Raw genomic sequence first — 15,026 nt, forward strand, 5'->3', positions numbered from 1 at the left:
TGCTGCAGTGTGTTGGATTTGCATACGGTCTAATATGCTGGATGCCTGAATAATTAATCATGTTTCTGCTCTCTATACATATTTCTTTACTTCTGAGGAGCTGGCCCTAAACATGCCTGTTCCCGCCGCACTGCAGCCGTCTACACACACACACTTACTGTCAACAACACAAGTTCGATTCTTATGGAAGATATTTCCAAAGGCATGATTTCAGTTATAGAAGAAGATCAGTGAACGCCACATTTCTAAACCCAGGCCACAAGAGGGTGCGATAACAAATATACCCATAACTGCACCGTTACATTATTATTTATGGCAAAGGGGAAAACATGCATTTATTTGAAAGTAAAGTACAGTTATAAAATGAAAAGCTTTAACCTCAGCTCTCAGGCCAGTTCCAGTGATCATTTTCACCAAGTAGTTTTAGTCCTAGATTGACTTATGTCGAAATATTGACCGAAGAGATTTTCATCACATTAATTTTCTCTTTTGCCAACCAAAAATTAAACCAAATATTCAAACATGTTATATGTTAATGTGCACTACCATTCAACAGTTTGGGGTCAGTAAGGTTTTATTGTTTATTTTCCGAGGCTGCATTTATTTGATCAAAAATACAGTAAAATTTTTTAAATATTATTACAATTTAAAATAACTGTATTCTATGTGAATATCTAGTAAAGTGTAATTTATTCCTGTGATCAAAGCTGATTTTTCAGCATCATTACTCCAGTCTTCAGAGTCACGATGAAAATTAAATTAATACATACATTTTAGTAATGTAATTTTACAGTTGTACTACAAAATTTAATAATTTCTTATTATACATTACAACATTTACAATATTATAATATTTTCTTTAAAATATTATTTAATAGTTTTGTCACAATAATCACAATAAAAATCATCATTATTATAATTATATTACACTAAATTGGTCAAAAAGTGGGAATGTGCCCTATATGCATGAGAGTTTTCAGGAATATAAAATCATTTTCTAGTTTTTTAAATAATTTTTATTTTGCACTGCCCAACTAAATTATCCCACTCATTCTAGAATGATTAATTGTTTCCAAATATAGCTATTCACGTCATTTATGTGTTTCTTGACATCATAATATATTGCAGAAAATGTACTTATTAGGATTCTTTGATTAAATATTACAATAGGAAGTTCACAATGCATTTATTAGAAATAAAAATATTATACAACCTTATAAAAAACGGTCACTTTTGATCAATTTCATGCATTTTTACTGATTAAAAGTCTAAAAAAATCAATAAAAATGATTGTTGACCCGAAACCTTTGAACATGTATGAAGTTTAGACTTTTGCAATCACATCTTTGTGCTAGTGTGTCATTATGTGTTTAATGTGTGAGGGGAAAAAGCTCATTCACGGCACAATTTAATGAACAATTCACACAGGAATTTGTTTTGTTCTTGACATTTGTTCTGGTTGAGGCTTTTAAATACTTAACAATAGACTTTTCAGATGCCGATGCTTTAAACCCAAAGCTTGGGACTCTTTAACTGAACCCTGATTAAGGCCAATGCAACTGAATAGAGCGTTTCATTCACAGCTTGATGTTCACGTTCTACACGCAACTTAATGCAAGTTCATTGTGTGTGTATATGATTCATTTGATGATGCATTTGAATGAATAAACCCATTAGCAAAGCGCTTTAGGCTAAAGCTGAACAGTGAATGAACACTGGTACCCGATCCCGGACACCGACTATGAGTGGATGATTTGAAATAACACTTTTTTTTTTCTTTTTATGTTTTTCTTCATCTGTTTGCCATATGTCAACTTTTGCATTTGAATGTGCACTTTTATCTTCAATTTGGTGAATGTTCAAAACAAAAAATGTCCTTTGACAGCCTTTGTAGAGAGCTTCAAAGTGATGGATGAACAGCTAAACTCAACTGGACTGGCATTTATACCACACAAGACTTAAACGTTTAAAGGTTCATAAAATAAGACCGTGAGAGAAAAGAAAGATTGCAATGCAAGACTGATCTCTACATCCAAACACTGACACAGTACATTAAAAATAGCCTATTATGCCGATTTACAAAAGGTTTTCGCTTCGAGTGTGTTTGGGAAAGTCCCGCCCCTTACCATAACCGCCAGTTTAACACACTACTAACTAACTCAACCAGGTCCCGCCCCTTTATTCTGCGTATGAATTATTATAATGAGGAATATTGTGACGTGTTCGTTCCCGGAAGAAACTCAAGACTACAATGGAGGCGTTTCAGGAGTTCAGAAACACTGATAATAATAAATCCTCTTTAAACTTGAGACTGTCATGCTGTATTCTCGTACTGGTGAAACTCGAAAAATTAGAATATGGTGCAAAAGTTCATTTATTTCAGTAATTCAACTTAAAAGGTGAAACAAATAAAGGCTTGAAATATCTCACTTTGCATGTAATGAGTCTATATAATATATTAGTTTCACCTTTTAAGTTGAATTACTGAAATAAATGAACTTTTGCACGATATTCTAATTTTTCGAGTTTCACCTGTATACGAGCATAAAGGCATATGATATCTTTGGCAGCACTAGTTTCCCGTACAAAAACGTGTACCGTGTCAATTGGCAGTTGGTTTTAGAATGTTCAGAAACATAATTTGGAACTCGGAGTTGTTGAACTGACCTTTACCCCGTTCAAGCATTCCTCTATTTCCTCCAGCTTTGGTTCTCATAATGAGCCGGTACGACTCTATTAGTCACCCGGTGTCGGCTGTGATAGGGAGACGCAGAAACACTCACTGATGTTCTCGGCGGGCACTCGGACGACGGCGGGCTCGATCAGGTTGTCTGCGAGGACAAAGGCTCCTTCCTCCAGGGTATCCAGTAACATAGTGGCCGCATGCGTTTGCTCTGTGGAATTCATGTCCTTCCAGGATTTAAGAGCTTCTGGCCTCAGGAGGTTGTCAACCGTGTCCACGATGGCCTGTAACCATGGAAACAAGGGAAATGACAGGCAGTTGATATCTTTCCAACACTTTCCCTGGGAAAAAAAGAAGAATATGCTGGGAAGAGCAGAAGCAAATGAAACACGCAACAACTGTAATGGGAAATGAAACACTTTGCTGTCTGACTCCATGGCTCAACAGTTAATGTGTTGTGTGTGTGTTTATGCCAGCTTTCATTAGAGATCACCGGGACTGTAAACACTTTTGCAGCTTTCTTATCCAACTCTATTACGGCGGTCTCCGCTGCCACATCATCTACTTGATCGTCATATTCATCTCCTGTTAGGGATCAATAAAGCATCTCTTCCTCCCTGTAACTGGATCTAACTGCAATGCTGTCACAAAACATCTTTCTGTACAGTGAACACATGATCAGACTGGAAGTGGCCGGCAGATTATAGGGAAGACTCGGGATGTTCTCATTTGCATCCAAATCATTAGTGTGCAATTCAATTAAAGAATCCCGAGCTGACTAACAACACTGGAGTGCCTCAGGGTTTAACGCCCGGCACATTACATCACAGTCAGACACATTGAGTTTCATGTTTTCTATCATATTTGATATAGCTAGAATATAGAGGGGGAAAAAATATTTTATTGAGGCCCAAATGGAGAAAATATGTGCAAATTGGTGCAGATGCTGATATTTATATGGCGAAAAGCAAAATGAAATTCTGATGCTTGTAATGCAGATCAACGAGATCTTTATAACAGTATAGCAGATACTTAGATCAAATGCATGTAAATATCAGTCGCCACTCAATATCTGCCAATAATATGTCTCAGTAAGATGATATTTAATGCTTAGTTTCATGATCAAAGCTCTGTTTTTATCGTGGGTGCAGGTCAGTATTTAAAAGCCTCAATTTATGCACAAAACTGATTTATGTGTAGATTTTGAAAAGAATTTCAAAAGAATGTTTTACAAACAAAATTACTAATTATCTTTTAAATAAAAAAATAAAAGTTTCAATATACATTTTCTAAACGTGTTGCTAAACGTAAATATAATATAGAAAATATACATTTAAAGAGTGTAAAATTGATCATTTAACAAAATTATTTACAATTTTAAAGGTGAAGTATGTGAGATATTTTATCCGTTAAAATACATTATCTTAACTCAGTTCATTGACTATTAGTATGTCGTTCACGGGTTCGCTCAGATCCGTCAATCTCTCTCCAGCTCAACCAATAGCGTGAGTTTGGAGGCGTGGCTACAGTAGTGGGCGGAGCCACCGGGTGTTTAGAGCATGGCTGACACATTACATGGGAAAAGACATTCAGCTTCGGTTACGAAATTCACTGCAATTACATCTTCAAAGATTAAACCGATCGAAGTGAACAGGGAAATGAGAAGCTATGAACTACAATGGACGTTTCAATACTATACAGCATCATCATGCATCCTTTCAGAAAGACAAATGTACCTGTTTATAATGTTAACTCAAACAGTTGTGGCGCGTCATGTCAAAAAATGTTCAGTTCAGATCTATCGGATGGGTTTAGACCGAGTGTTAGTCTACTCAATTACGTCCTCATGACACATAGCAACACAGCTAAAAGTATTCCTGAAACGTCGGACCTGTTATTGAAAGTAGCCTACGTTTAAAGGTCGAGACTGATGCTTGAGGTCCACTAGTGTCGCAGAACTACATACTTCACCTTTAACTTCACTTCTAAAGGACTTTCCCAGACGGGGTGAGCTGTTACCCGTTGAGATTGTGAGAGGATCTCATTTCCACAGAGCCCTTGAATGACACGGAGTAATTGCAGGACACTAAACCCATGATCACTGCAGTGACGACGCCTGTGATTAGTCTACAGTAAGTCAACAGCATCTGCTAAACCACAAGAGGTGTTCACAGCCTCTTCTGGCTGGTGGCACGTTATGACGGACAGCGATTGATGGAGAACTGTGTGTGTGTGTGTGTGTGGGCTGTCTGAAGTGCGAGTGGCCTTATGGCGTTGCTTTCAGAGTTGAAGCTCTGCTGAATTAGCATGAAGGCATTCGCCATTATCAAGAAATAACAGAGAGAAATATCTCTCCACAGTTCAGTTCGGGAAGGATTTGCAACCTCTAAAACCCTTGGGCTCGTTTGAGCTTGGCATTAACATGCGACCTGTTTGCGGATGTTGTCCACATACACACTGGAAAGACATGTGTAAACGCGTGTGTGATCAGATCTGTGTGTCCTGGTACAGAGGTAGTCGGAGACAGATTGGATTGTAATGTTAACACAATCTAGCCATCGTTATTGTGAGACAACCAGGAGCGGAGTAGAAAGCTCCCGATATACTCACTGCCAATGTCTTCTTCATGCCTTGCTTAGGGGTAAAAAGAAGCTGTTCCGAACACTAAACAAACTTCGTTTTCATCCTTATTTTGTTGAAATGATGTCACACCAGTTTGTTGAAATATACTGGGACCTTACGTTTGCTTTCACACCTGTTCATTGTCTGAAAACGATGCGCAATATTCCCACCATATCTAGCATTGACTTCAGTCCATATGTCCCTTTTTAGCGTTTCTATCACAGCATCTTTAAAATGTAATGTTATTTTGCCTCAACCTCCGCTTCCTCATTGACGAGAATTTGAAAGTGTAGCTCCGTGACTGAAAACAGTCTTTAACAGAAACCTCACCACTTCAGGTGCGACTTTACCCCGGGGACATTTGCTTTCTATTACTTATTTTCAGTAATGCACGGGGATCTGGTCAGTTTTCAGATACAGAAGCTACTTGATGTTGACGAGCATAAATGTGCCGTGTCCTGATTGGCTGGCGATCCCAATCTGCTTGATCGGATCACAGTCATTGCCTCTTAGTGCAAACGCAGCCTTAGTGTGTGGAAAACAGAGATCGCTCTCTTACTGCGGAGCGTTTTTACAAGAAAATACTATTTCAGCCTTTCATCCCAGACAGCAACAGTGTCGGCCCAGATCCGGCCCACATCCGGCACACGTCGAGTCTACATGTGGCCCGGATCTGGGCCGACATCTTGTTGCTGTCTGGGATGTGTAAATCAATGTGTTGTAATTATTTGTGAAATTTACTAGCAGTTTCTGAGGCACTGAACGAGCATGTCCAGTAGGGCTGGGTAAAAGATATGCATTATTGCTTTAGAATACCTTTTTACATCCCAAGAATCAATATTTTAGTCAATGCTGTTTTTAGTAGATGAATGAAAAAACGTTGTTACACCTCCCATCCAATAAATCGCAATAAGCTTTGTTACTTTTGATATTGAACAAAGTCTCAGCTTCCAAAGTCTCTCAATTTTATTGCAAAATTCATCTAGGTTTTGTTTTGTTGCTCTTTAATGTAGCGTGACGGATCGCTGTAGTAGTGCCACAGTTCAAGCGCCTCGCGAACCGATCATCTCTTCCTCTTTACTACTAGTTACAGCAGTAAATCTTGAATCAAAATCGAATTGAATCTTGTAATGTGTGTCACTGCCCAGCCCTAATGTCCAGAAATAAACCAATCAAAGCTACAGGCCGAGTTGAAAGTCAGCTTCTTGTTCAGTAACTGCCTGGAGACGCTCATTGGCTCATGCGGTGCTGCTTTATATGTGCGTCTTGCATCATCAACACGAAACTAAAGTTCGATTCAGTTCAATTCTGTGAACCGACTCGACCAGCTCCCGCTTAAAACAACAATTTGTTCGAGATTCGAACTCAGAGGTGTGTCCATCGTTTAGGTCAGTACAATGCTCTAATTGCAGAAAATCATAAGTCAATGGATGTGATAAACTAAAGCCTATTGTTTTTTTTTTTAAATGTGTCCCAGTCCAACTTTCTGTTTCACAAGGAAATATCAACACAGGAAAGAAAAATACATTGAATAAAAAAGGGGTTGTGAATTTCTATATATGTAAACCGCGTGATATGCCATTATAGCTTTGAATTACTGACTGAAACATGTAATTCAGAATGACAACACTAGCGAGATATGCATAAAAGATAAGAAAGAAATGCAGGGGGGGGGTGAAACGCTCACATTTCAGCAGGTGAAGAAGTGGACTTGAGGAATATGCACTTTGATCACAATATCAGCTGACAGACCCGAGCGATTATGACTGTGGGATGTCCATTACTCAGGCAAAGAGCAGGAGTGAGGAGTTGAGGAGGAGAAGCGGTGAGGAGGAGGAGGAGGGTGGGAGAGCAACACAAAGCAGAACAGAAAGACAAGAGCCACACGTCATCATCAGCAGACAGACTCACACGGGCCACACACACACACACACACACAAGCTGCATGCAGAAGAGCAGGTGAATGGAGTTCTGGGAGGGGGTCCGTATATACCTTTGTATAGGCCCTGCAAGTCCTCTCTCTTTTTTGACGCTTTTTTTATCAAACACAAAGACGGGAGATTAGGAACAACACACACACACACACACACACAGAGAGAGAGAGAGAGAGAGAGAGAGAGAGAGAGAGAGAGAGAGAGAGAGAGAGAGAGAGAGAGAGAGAGAGAGAGAGAGAGAGAGAGAAAAAGAGAAACAGAACAAATAAGAGCCTGTGTGTCAGCCATTTCAAGTATGTAGTGTTCAACTAGGAGCTCTGTTCCAGTGATTCGGATTTACTTTTTCTTATATGAAAACCACTGTTTTTTCATTTTCAAATATTACGCGCACTTACATGCACATTCTTAACCTCATAAGCTGAGCGTGCTCATGTAAATGTGTTAACCTGTTTTCCTTTATCAGAGTAAAGTCATAAACTGATCAACACCATTTCCACATGCGAGAACGCAGTTTTTCTCAAAGGCTGATCTTTCATACGTCACTTCATTTAAAGGTGCAGTGTGTAATATTCACAACTAGTGGTTGAAATGGGTACTGCAGTCCAAATTCACAATATTGGAGAGGGTTGTTTCCCCGCCTCCTCCTCCTCCCCAGACTCGATGCTAGGGGTGTAACGATACTCGTATTCGTATTGAACCGTTCGGTACGAGGCTTTCGGTTCGGTTTTCGGTACGCTGTATCGAAAACGTACCGAACCGTGACACAAGTGTATCGTATCGAACCGAACCGTGAATTTTGAAAACAGTTACACCCCTACTCGATGCTCACATGGGTTGCCAGATTGACGACGCACCACAAGAACAAGCGTAATTTAAAATGGAAAGGGACGAGCTAAGTTGATCAGCTAAAGTATCAACGTCATAGAGCTTTTTAGTTCTGGTAGAATCTGCGATCTCTGACCCAGTTCGTTTGATGGTTTCAATTGCTGTAATACGCTGTGTTTCTGCCAACTGGCAACCTCTGGTGGCGGAAGACTATTGGATAAATTTGCAGTGAGCGAGATCACACAGACCAAAACAGAAACAGACTTTACGACAGGGAACGCACATTTCACAGTCGAATAACTGGTTGTAGAAATGTTTTTCTTAGAAACAAGTATTTGAACTCAGCATGTTTCCTAAATATCTGCAAACATATTATGGTATTTTTATGCTTTAGTACAGTCAAATAATTTAACATACAGCACCTTTAAGTATCAAATTACATGACATACAGTAAAAGTACGGAGCTATTCAATGAACATGGATACCATACAGTTCAGATGTGATCTCTGCAAAATCTGTAGAGAATATTATGTTTGCTCATACTGAGATGTCAAATAATTGACTTTTAACTCTATAAAACTATTTAGAGCTCTATTTTCTGGGATGAATGGATGGATGATTGGTTGTGTGGATGGATGGATGGATGGATGATAGGATGGGTGGATGGATGAGTGAGTGGATGGATGGATGGATGATAGGATGGGTGGATGGATGGATGGATGGATGGATGATAGGATGGGTGGATGGATGGATGGATGGATGGATGATAGGATGGGTGAATGGATGGATGGATGAGTGAGTGAATGGATGGATGGATGATAGGATGGGTGGATGGATGGATGGATGATTGGTTGTGTGGATGGATGGATGGATGAATGGATGGATGATTGGTTGTGTGGATGGATGGATGATAGGATGGGTGGATGGATGGATGAGTGAGTGGATGGATGGATGGATGATAGGATGGGTGGATGGATGGGTGGATGGATGGATGATATGATGGATGGATGGATGATATGATGGGTGGATGGATGGATGAGTGAGTGGATGGATGGATGGATGGATGATATGATGGATGGATGGATGATATGATGGGTGGATGGATGGATGAGTGAGTGGATGGGTGGATGGATGGATGAGTGAGTGGATGGGTGGATGGATGGATGAATGGATGAGTGAGTGGATGGGTGGATGGATGGATGAGTGAGTGGATGGGTGGATGGATGGATGAGTGAGTGGATGGGTGGATGGATGGATGAATGGATGAGTGAGTGGATGGGTGGATGGATGGATAAGTGGATGGATGATTGTATGGATGGATATGTGGATAGATATGTGGATGGAAGGATATGTGAATGGATGGATGGATGGATGAGTGGATGGATGGATGGATGATTGTATGGATGGATATGTGGATAGATATGTGGATGGAAGGATATGTGAATGGATGGATGGATGGATGGATGAGTGGATGGATGGATGGATGGATGATTGTATGGATGGATATGTGGATAGATATGTGGATGGATGGATATGTGGATAGATATGTGGATGGAAGGATATGTGAATGGATGGATGAGTGGATGGATGGATGGATGATTGGAAGGATGATTGTATGGATGGATATGTGGATAGATATGTGGATGGATGGATGGATGGATATGTGGATAGATATGTGGATGGAAGGATATGTGAATGGATGGATGGATGGATGGATGGATGGATGGACGGATGGATGGATGGATGGATGGACGGATGGACGGATGGATGGATGGATGGATGACCTTCTCGAGAGTGTTGACTGAGTACAGTAACAGATAAATCAGTGGGAGTTTGCGTGGCGATATAAGGCATGCTGGAAAGGCCATAACTGAAAATAACCTCTAGCATTCGGGACTGTCCCCTCACTCATCGACTTCATTAAAGTTTTAAAGCATGAATGTACTTTTCCTGGCCACTGAATTTGTCCTGATAAAAGCATCTCCAGCCGAGCCCGTCGAACCAGAACGGTTGACGTTTTTAGGGCTTAAGCATCACTCTTGATCAAATCAAGCTTCGGTCACGTGACTCCTGCTCCAGAAAGAGCAGAGTGTCCTGTACCTTGTTGAAGCTGCGTCCCGCCGTGTCTTTATCGTTGGGTTTGAGCTCCTGCAGCTGAGCGTCCAGGATATCCACCAGCTGCTCCATGAGCCGCACAGACCAGCTGATGTCGCCGGCGAACACCGGGCCCTGCGTGTGCCGCGCCAACTCGTTCGCCAGGTTAGCCGCGTTCTCACCAGTGCGGATCTGGAGAACACCAGTCAGAGACATGCTGATAAACTGGACAGTTACTCATATTATGTATGTATGAATACAGTAGTCAACATTTGAAGTGGATCAAAACCTTTCATCAAAGTTATACATGAATTTTGAACAATACCTGTTCTGGTCTTAGGACAACTGTGATGAACTTTTTTGATCCACTTCAAATGTTGACTACTGTACTTCAATTCACAAGCTTGCTATTCAATATTGATTCAGTACGCATCAATTTTTCTCAAGGAAAAAAAAAATACTCGGTCCTAATACTCCTGTTCTGCTACATCAGCTCAGTGAATATTTGGCCTTGTTAGTGGCATCTATATTATATTTTGTGCATTTATCTCATCTTCCCCTCTGTTGACCGAAGCTTTTCCTGTATCGTACTATTGTAGAAACACCCGTTCCAAAAAATAATTGTGCTCTCTATTGTATCAAAAATCCAAATACTACTAAAAGTACATGTTCATTTTGAGTATTAATAGACCAATACATATTAACCTGATATTTTCCCCCACAACAAAAAGAAGTGTAAGTTCACCTCTGACAGTCTTGTCAATTTATGCTTTATTTACCGGTATTTTAATTTTTTTTGTAAATTTGAGGAAATACTGTATGGAAAAAAGGGAGGGTTTGATTTTTAAAAAAAATGTTACGTCTGTCTATTTTCCTACATTAAACTACATCACATCATAGCAGCAGTGCATTAAAAGATGTATACTGTCTGTATTATGTCTTATTTTAGCCACATACATACAGTACACTCAATATCAAGCAATATATATACTACTGTATATGGCAAACCACAACTGTTTGATTGTTTATATCATCACTTGTATTATATCACCCAGCTCTAATATGCTAGATGCGACTATACAGCATTAAAAACATGATTTTCTGTAAAGCTGCTCTGAAACAATGTGTATTGTGGAAAGTGCTATACAAATACACTTGGTTGTAGACTGACCTTCTGTGCCACCTGGCTCACCCAGTGTGAGGTACAGTTGCTGAGATCAGGGCCTTTCGGGCTCCAGATGCCGTCGCCAGCCGAGCACAGGAACAACGCCATGCCTGAGCAAACACACAGCACATCTGCTCAACACTCACTCAAGGGCAGCCTTTGAGAGTGACACATTAAACATGTGTCTAAGATTTAGGGTGTGTTCACACTTGGCATGTGTGGTGGGATTAAAACGAACCCTGGTGCGATTGCTCTGTTAGTGTGGCTCATTTGAACAAGTGTGAACGCCGCCATCTGAACCAAACAAGCGGACCGAGACGTTGAAAAGATAAGTCTACAAACCAACTCTGGTGCGGTTCGACTCAAATATGGACCCAAGACATGTAAACGAACCAAACACAGGACGATGAGACCCTAAAAAGGACAGAGTGCTCAAGCAAACCTGTGTTTTCTCGTCACAGGTCCTCTTCGCACAGGGTTAGTATTATCTGGGACCTCGTGTGATGTAGAAATTGCCCCTCCACACCTGAACGCGCATTCGCACGGGATAAGCGAAGCCTGTGATCTTACTCGAATTTACTGACTCATCTCTCGGATATGATGTCTGTCAATAGGCAATTGCTTGGAAATGTCTTGTGGTTTTTAGGGTTGGGTATCGTTTGAATTGTAACGATTCCGATTCTACCTAACGATTCCTAATTTCAAGGTAAACACAAACTTAGATATCATTCACATTTAGTCTTATTGCAAAACATTTAATCGTAGCTGAATATCATGAACACAAATCAACAGGCTAAAGAACACTTACACAAGGAACATTATTAAAGACAAGTAAACACTATAGAGACGGCGGCAGGAATATTAGGCTGATGTCACTTTAAGAGCCGCACAGGACTCCTTTACACACTTTATAAGCTCCTCATCAGTCCTTACTGCTCAGAATACCATCATATGCAGCTACGCACGTACAGCGAGCGCATTTAGCCCACACACGGCACTGTTCTGGATGTTCAGTCGCGAAATATACGTAAAAAACAACCAATCAGGCTGTGAACATACAGTATCCCATGACTTTATGATCAGTATCTTTAGGTTCGGTATTAAAAATACCAATGTGAACGCTAAGCGGACCAGGACTACTTTTGAACCAAGCCAACCGAACTACAAGTGTGAACACACCCTACAACTTTAAAATTAGGACTATATCTGGAGGAATTTGTAAAATAGGAATAATAGGAATAATAGGAAAATAGGAAAAATAGTTTGAAAACATGCTATCAAAACAGTGTCTACCACAAACAGCACCGTATAACAGTTACTTATTAACTCAGTTAAGGAATGCAAATCTTGCCAATGATTTTCTACTTGGATACTATGCAAATGCTGATGCTGATGCTGATGCTAATGCCAGCGAGATGCTGATGCTAATGCCAGCGAGATGCTGATGCTAATGCCAGCGAGATGCTGATGCTAATGCCAGCGAGATGCTGATGCTAATGCCAGCAAGATGCTGATGCTAATGCCAGCGAGATGTGGATGCTAATGCAGCGAGATGCGGATGCTAATGCAGCGAGATGCGGATGCTAATGCCAACGAGATGCTGATGCTAATGCCAGCGAGATGCGGTCGCTAATGCAGCGAGATGCTGATGCTAATGCCAGCGAGATGCGGATGCTAATGCAGCGAGATGCTGATGCTAATGCCAGCGAGATGCGGTCGCTAATGCCAGCGAGATGCTGATGCTAATGCAGCGAGATGCGGATGCTAATGCCAGCGAGATGCGGATGCTAATGCCAGCGAGATGCGGATGCTAATGCCAGCGAGATGCTGATGCTAATGCCAGCAAGATGCGGTCGCTAATGCAGCGAGATGCTGATGCTAATGCCAGCGAGATGCGGATGCTAATGCAGCGAATGCCAGCGAGATGCGGATGCTAATGCAGCGAGATGCTGATGCTAATGCCAGCGAGATGCGGTCGCTAATGCCAGCGAGATGCGGTCGCTAATGCCAGCGAGATGCTGATGCTAATGCCAGCGAGATGCGGATGCTAATGCAGAGAGATGCGGATGCTAATGCCAGTGAGATGCTGAAGCTAATGCCAGCGAGATGCGGATGCTAATGCCGACGAGATGCGGATGCTAATGCAGAGAGATGCTGATGCTAATGCAGCGAGATGCTGATGCTAATGCAGCGAGATGCTGATGCTAATGCAGCGAGAGGCGGATGCTAATGCAGCGAGACGCGGATGCTAATGCAGCGAGATGCGGATGCTAATGCAGCGAGATGCGGACGCTAATGCAGCGAGATGCGGACGCTAATGCAGCGAGATGCGGATGCTAATGCAGCGAGATGCGGATGCTAATGCAGCGAGATGCGGATGCTAATGCAGCGAGATGCGGATGCTAATGCAGCGAGATGCGGACGCTAATGCAGCGAGATGCGGACGCTAATGCAGCGAGATGCTGATGCTAATGCCGGCGAGATGCTGATGCTAATGCCAGCGAGATGTGGATGCTAATGCAGCGAGATGCGGATGCTAATGCAGCGAGATGCGGATGCTAATGCCAACGAGATGCTGATGCTAATGCCAGCGAGATGCGGTCGCTAATGCAGCGAGATGCTGATGCTAATGCCAGCGAGATGCGGATGCTAATGCAGCGAGATGCTGATGCTAATGCCAGCGAGATGCGGTCGCTAATGCCAGCGAGATGCTGATGCTAATGCAGCGAGATGCGGATGCTAATGCCAGCGAGATGCGGATGCTAATGCCAGCGAGATGCGGATGCTAATGCAGCGAATGCCAGCGAGATGCGGATGCTAATGCAGCGAGATGCTGATGCTAATGCCAGCGAGATGCGGTCGCTAATGCCAGCGAGAAGCTGATGCTAATGCCAGCGAGATGCGGATGCTAATGCAGAGAGATGCGGATGCTAATGCCAGTAAGATGCTGAAGCTAATGCCAGCGAGATGCGGATGCTAATGCCGACGAGATGCGGATGCTAATGCAGAGAGATGCTGATGCTAATGCAGCGAGATGCGGACGCTAATGCAGCGAGATGCGGATGCTAATGCAGCGAGATGCGGATGCTAATGCAGCGAGATGCGGATGCTAATGCAGCGAGATGCGGATGCTAATGCAGCGAGATGCGGACGCTAATGCAGCGAGATGCGGACGCTAATGCAGCGAGATGCTGATGCTAATGCCGGCGAGATGCGGATGCTAATGCAGCGAGATGCGGATGCTAATGCAGCGAGATGCGGATGCTAATGCAGCGAGATGCGGATGCTAATGCCGGCGAGACGCGGATGCTAATGCAGCGAGACGCGGATGCTAATGCAGCGAGACGCGGATGCTAATGCAGCGAGACGCGGATGCTAATGCAGCGAGACGCGGATGCTAATGCAGCGAGACGCGGATGCTAATGCAGCGAGACGCTGATGCTAATGCAGCGAGATGCGGATGCTAATGCAGCGAGATGCGGATGCTAATGCAACGAGATGCGGATGCTAATGCAACGAGATGCGGATGCTAATGCCCGCGAGATGCGGATGCTAATGCAACGAGACGCGGATGCTAATGCAACGAGACGCGGATGCTAATGCAGCGAGACGCGGATGCTAATGCAGCGAGACGCGGATGCTAATGCAGCGAGACGCGGATGCTAATGCAGCGAGACGCTGATGCTAATGCAGCGAGATGCGG

The 15,026-nt window shown here is 42.4% G+C and overlaps 1 protein-coding gene across 9 annotated transcripts in view; it reads right to left on the reverse strand.

Moving 5' to 3' along the window:
* LOC130100417 (adhesion G protein-coupled receptor L2-like) overlaps positions 1-15,026 on the reverse strand; it is a 125,678-nt gene that overhangs the window by 44,419 nt on the left and 66,233 nt on the right. For 6 of the 9 annotated variants that reach the window (XM_056265884.1, XM_056265876.1, XM_056265890.1 and 3 more), the window contains 4 exons: positions 11,330-11,433; positions 10,165-10,350; positions 7,299-7,337; positions 2,784-2,967 (listed from right to left, as the gene is read on the reverse strand). In XM_056265884.1, coding sequence (XP_056121859.1) covers positions 2,784-2,967; positions 7,299-7,337; positions 10,165-10,350; positions 11,330-11,433 — 513 coding nt within the window. The remainder of the gene's footprint in view (positions 1-2,783; positions 2,968-7,298; positions 7,338-10,164; positions 10,351-11,329; positions 11,434-15,026) is intronic. The other 3 variants (XM_056265908.1, XM_056265899.1, XM_056265925.1) reach the window with 1 other exon arrangement.

This window comes from Rhinichthys klamathensis, unplaced genomic scaffold, assembly GCF_029890125.1.
Source record: "Rhinichthys klamathensis goyatoka isolate OS25496 unplaced genomic scaffold, OSU_Roscu_1.1 h1tg000011l_1, whole genome shotgun sequence".
Taxonomy (NCBI): Eukaryota; Metazoa; Chordata; class Actinopteri; order Cypriniformes; family Leuciscidae; genus Rhinichthys; species Rhinichthys klamathensis.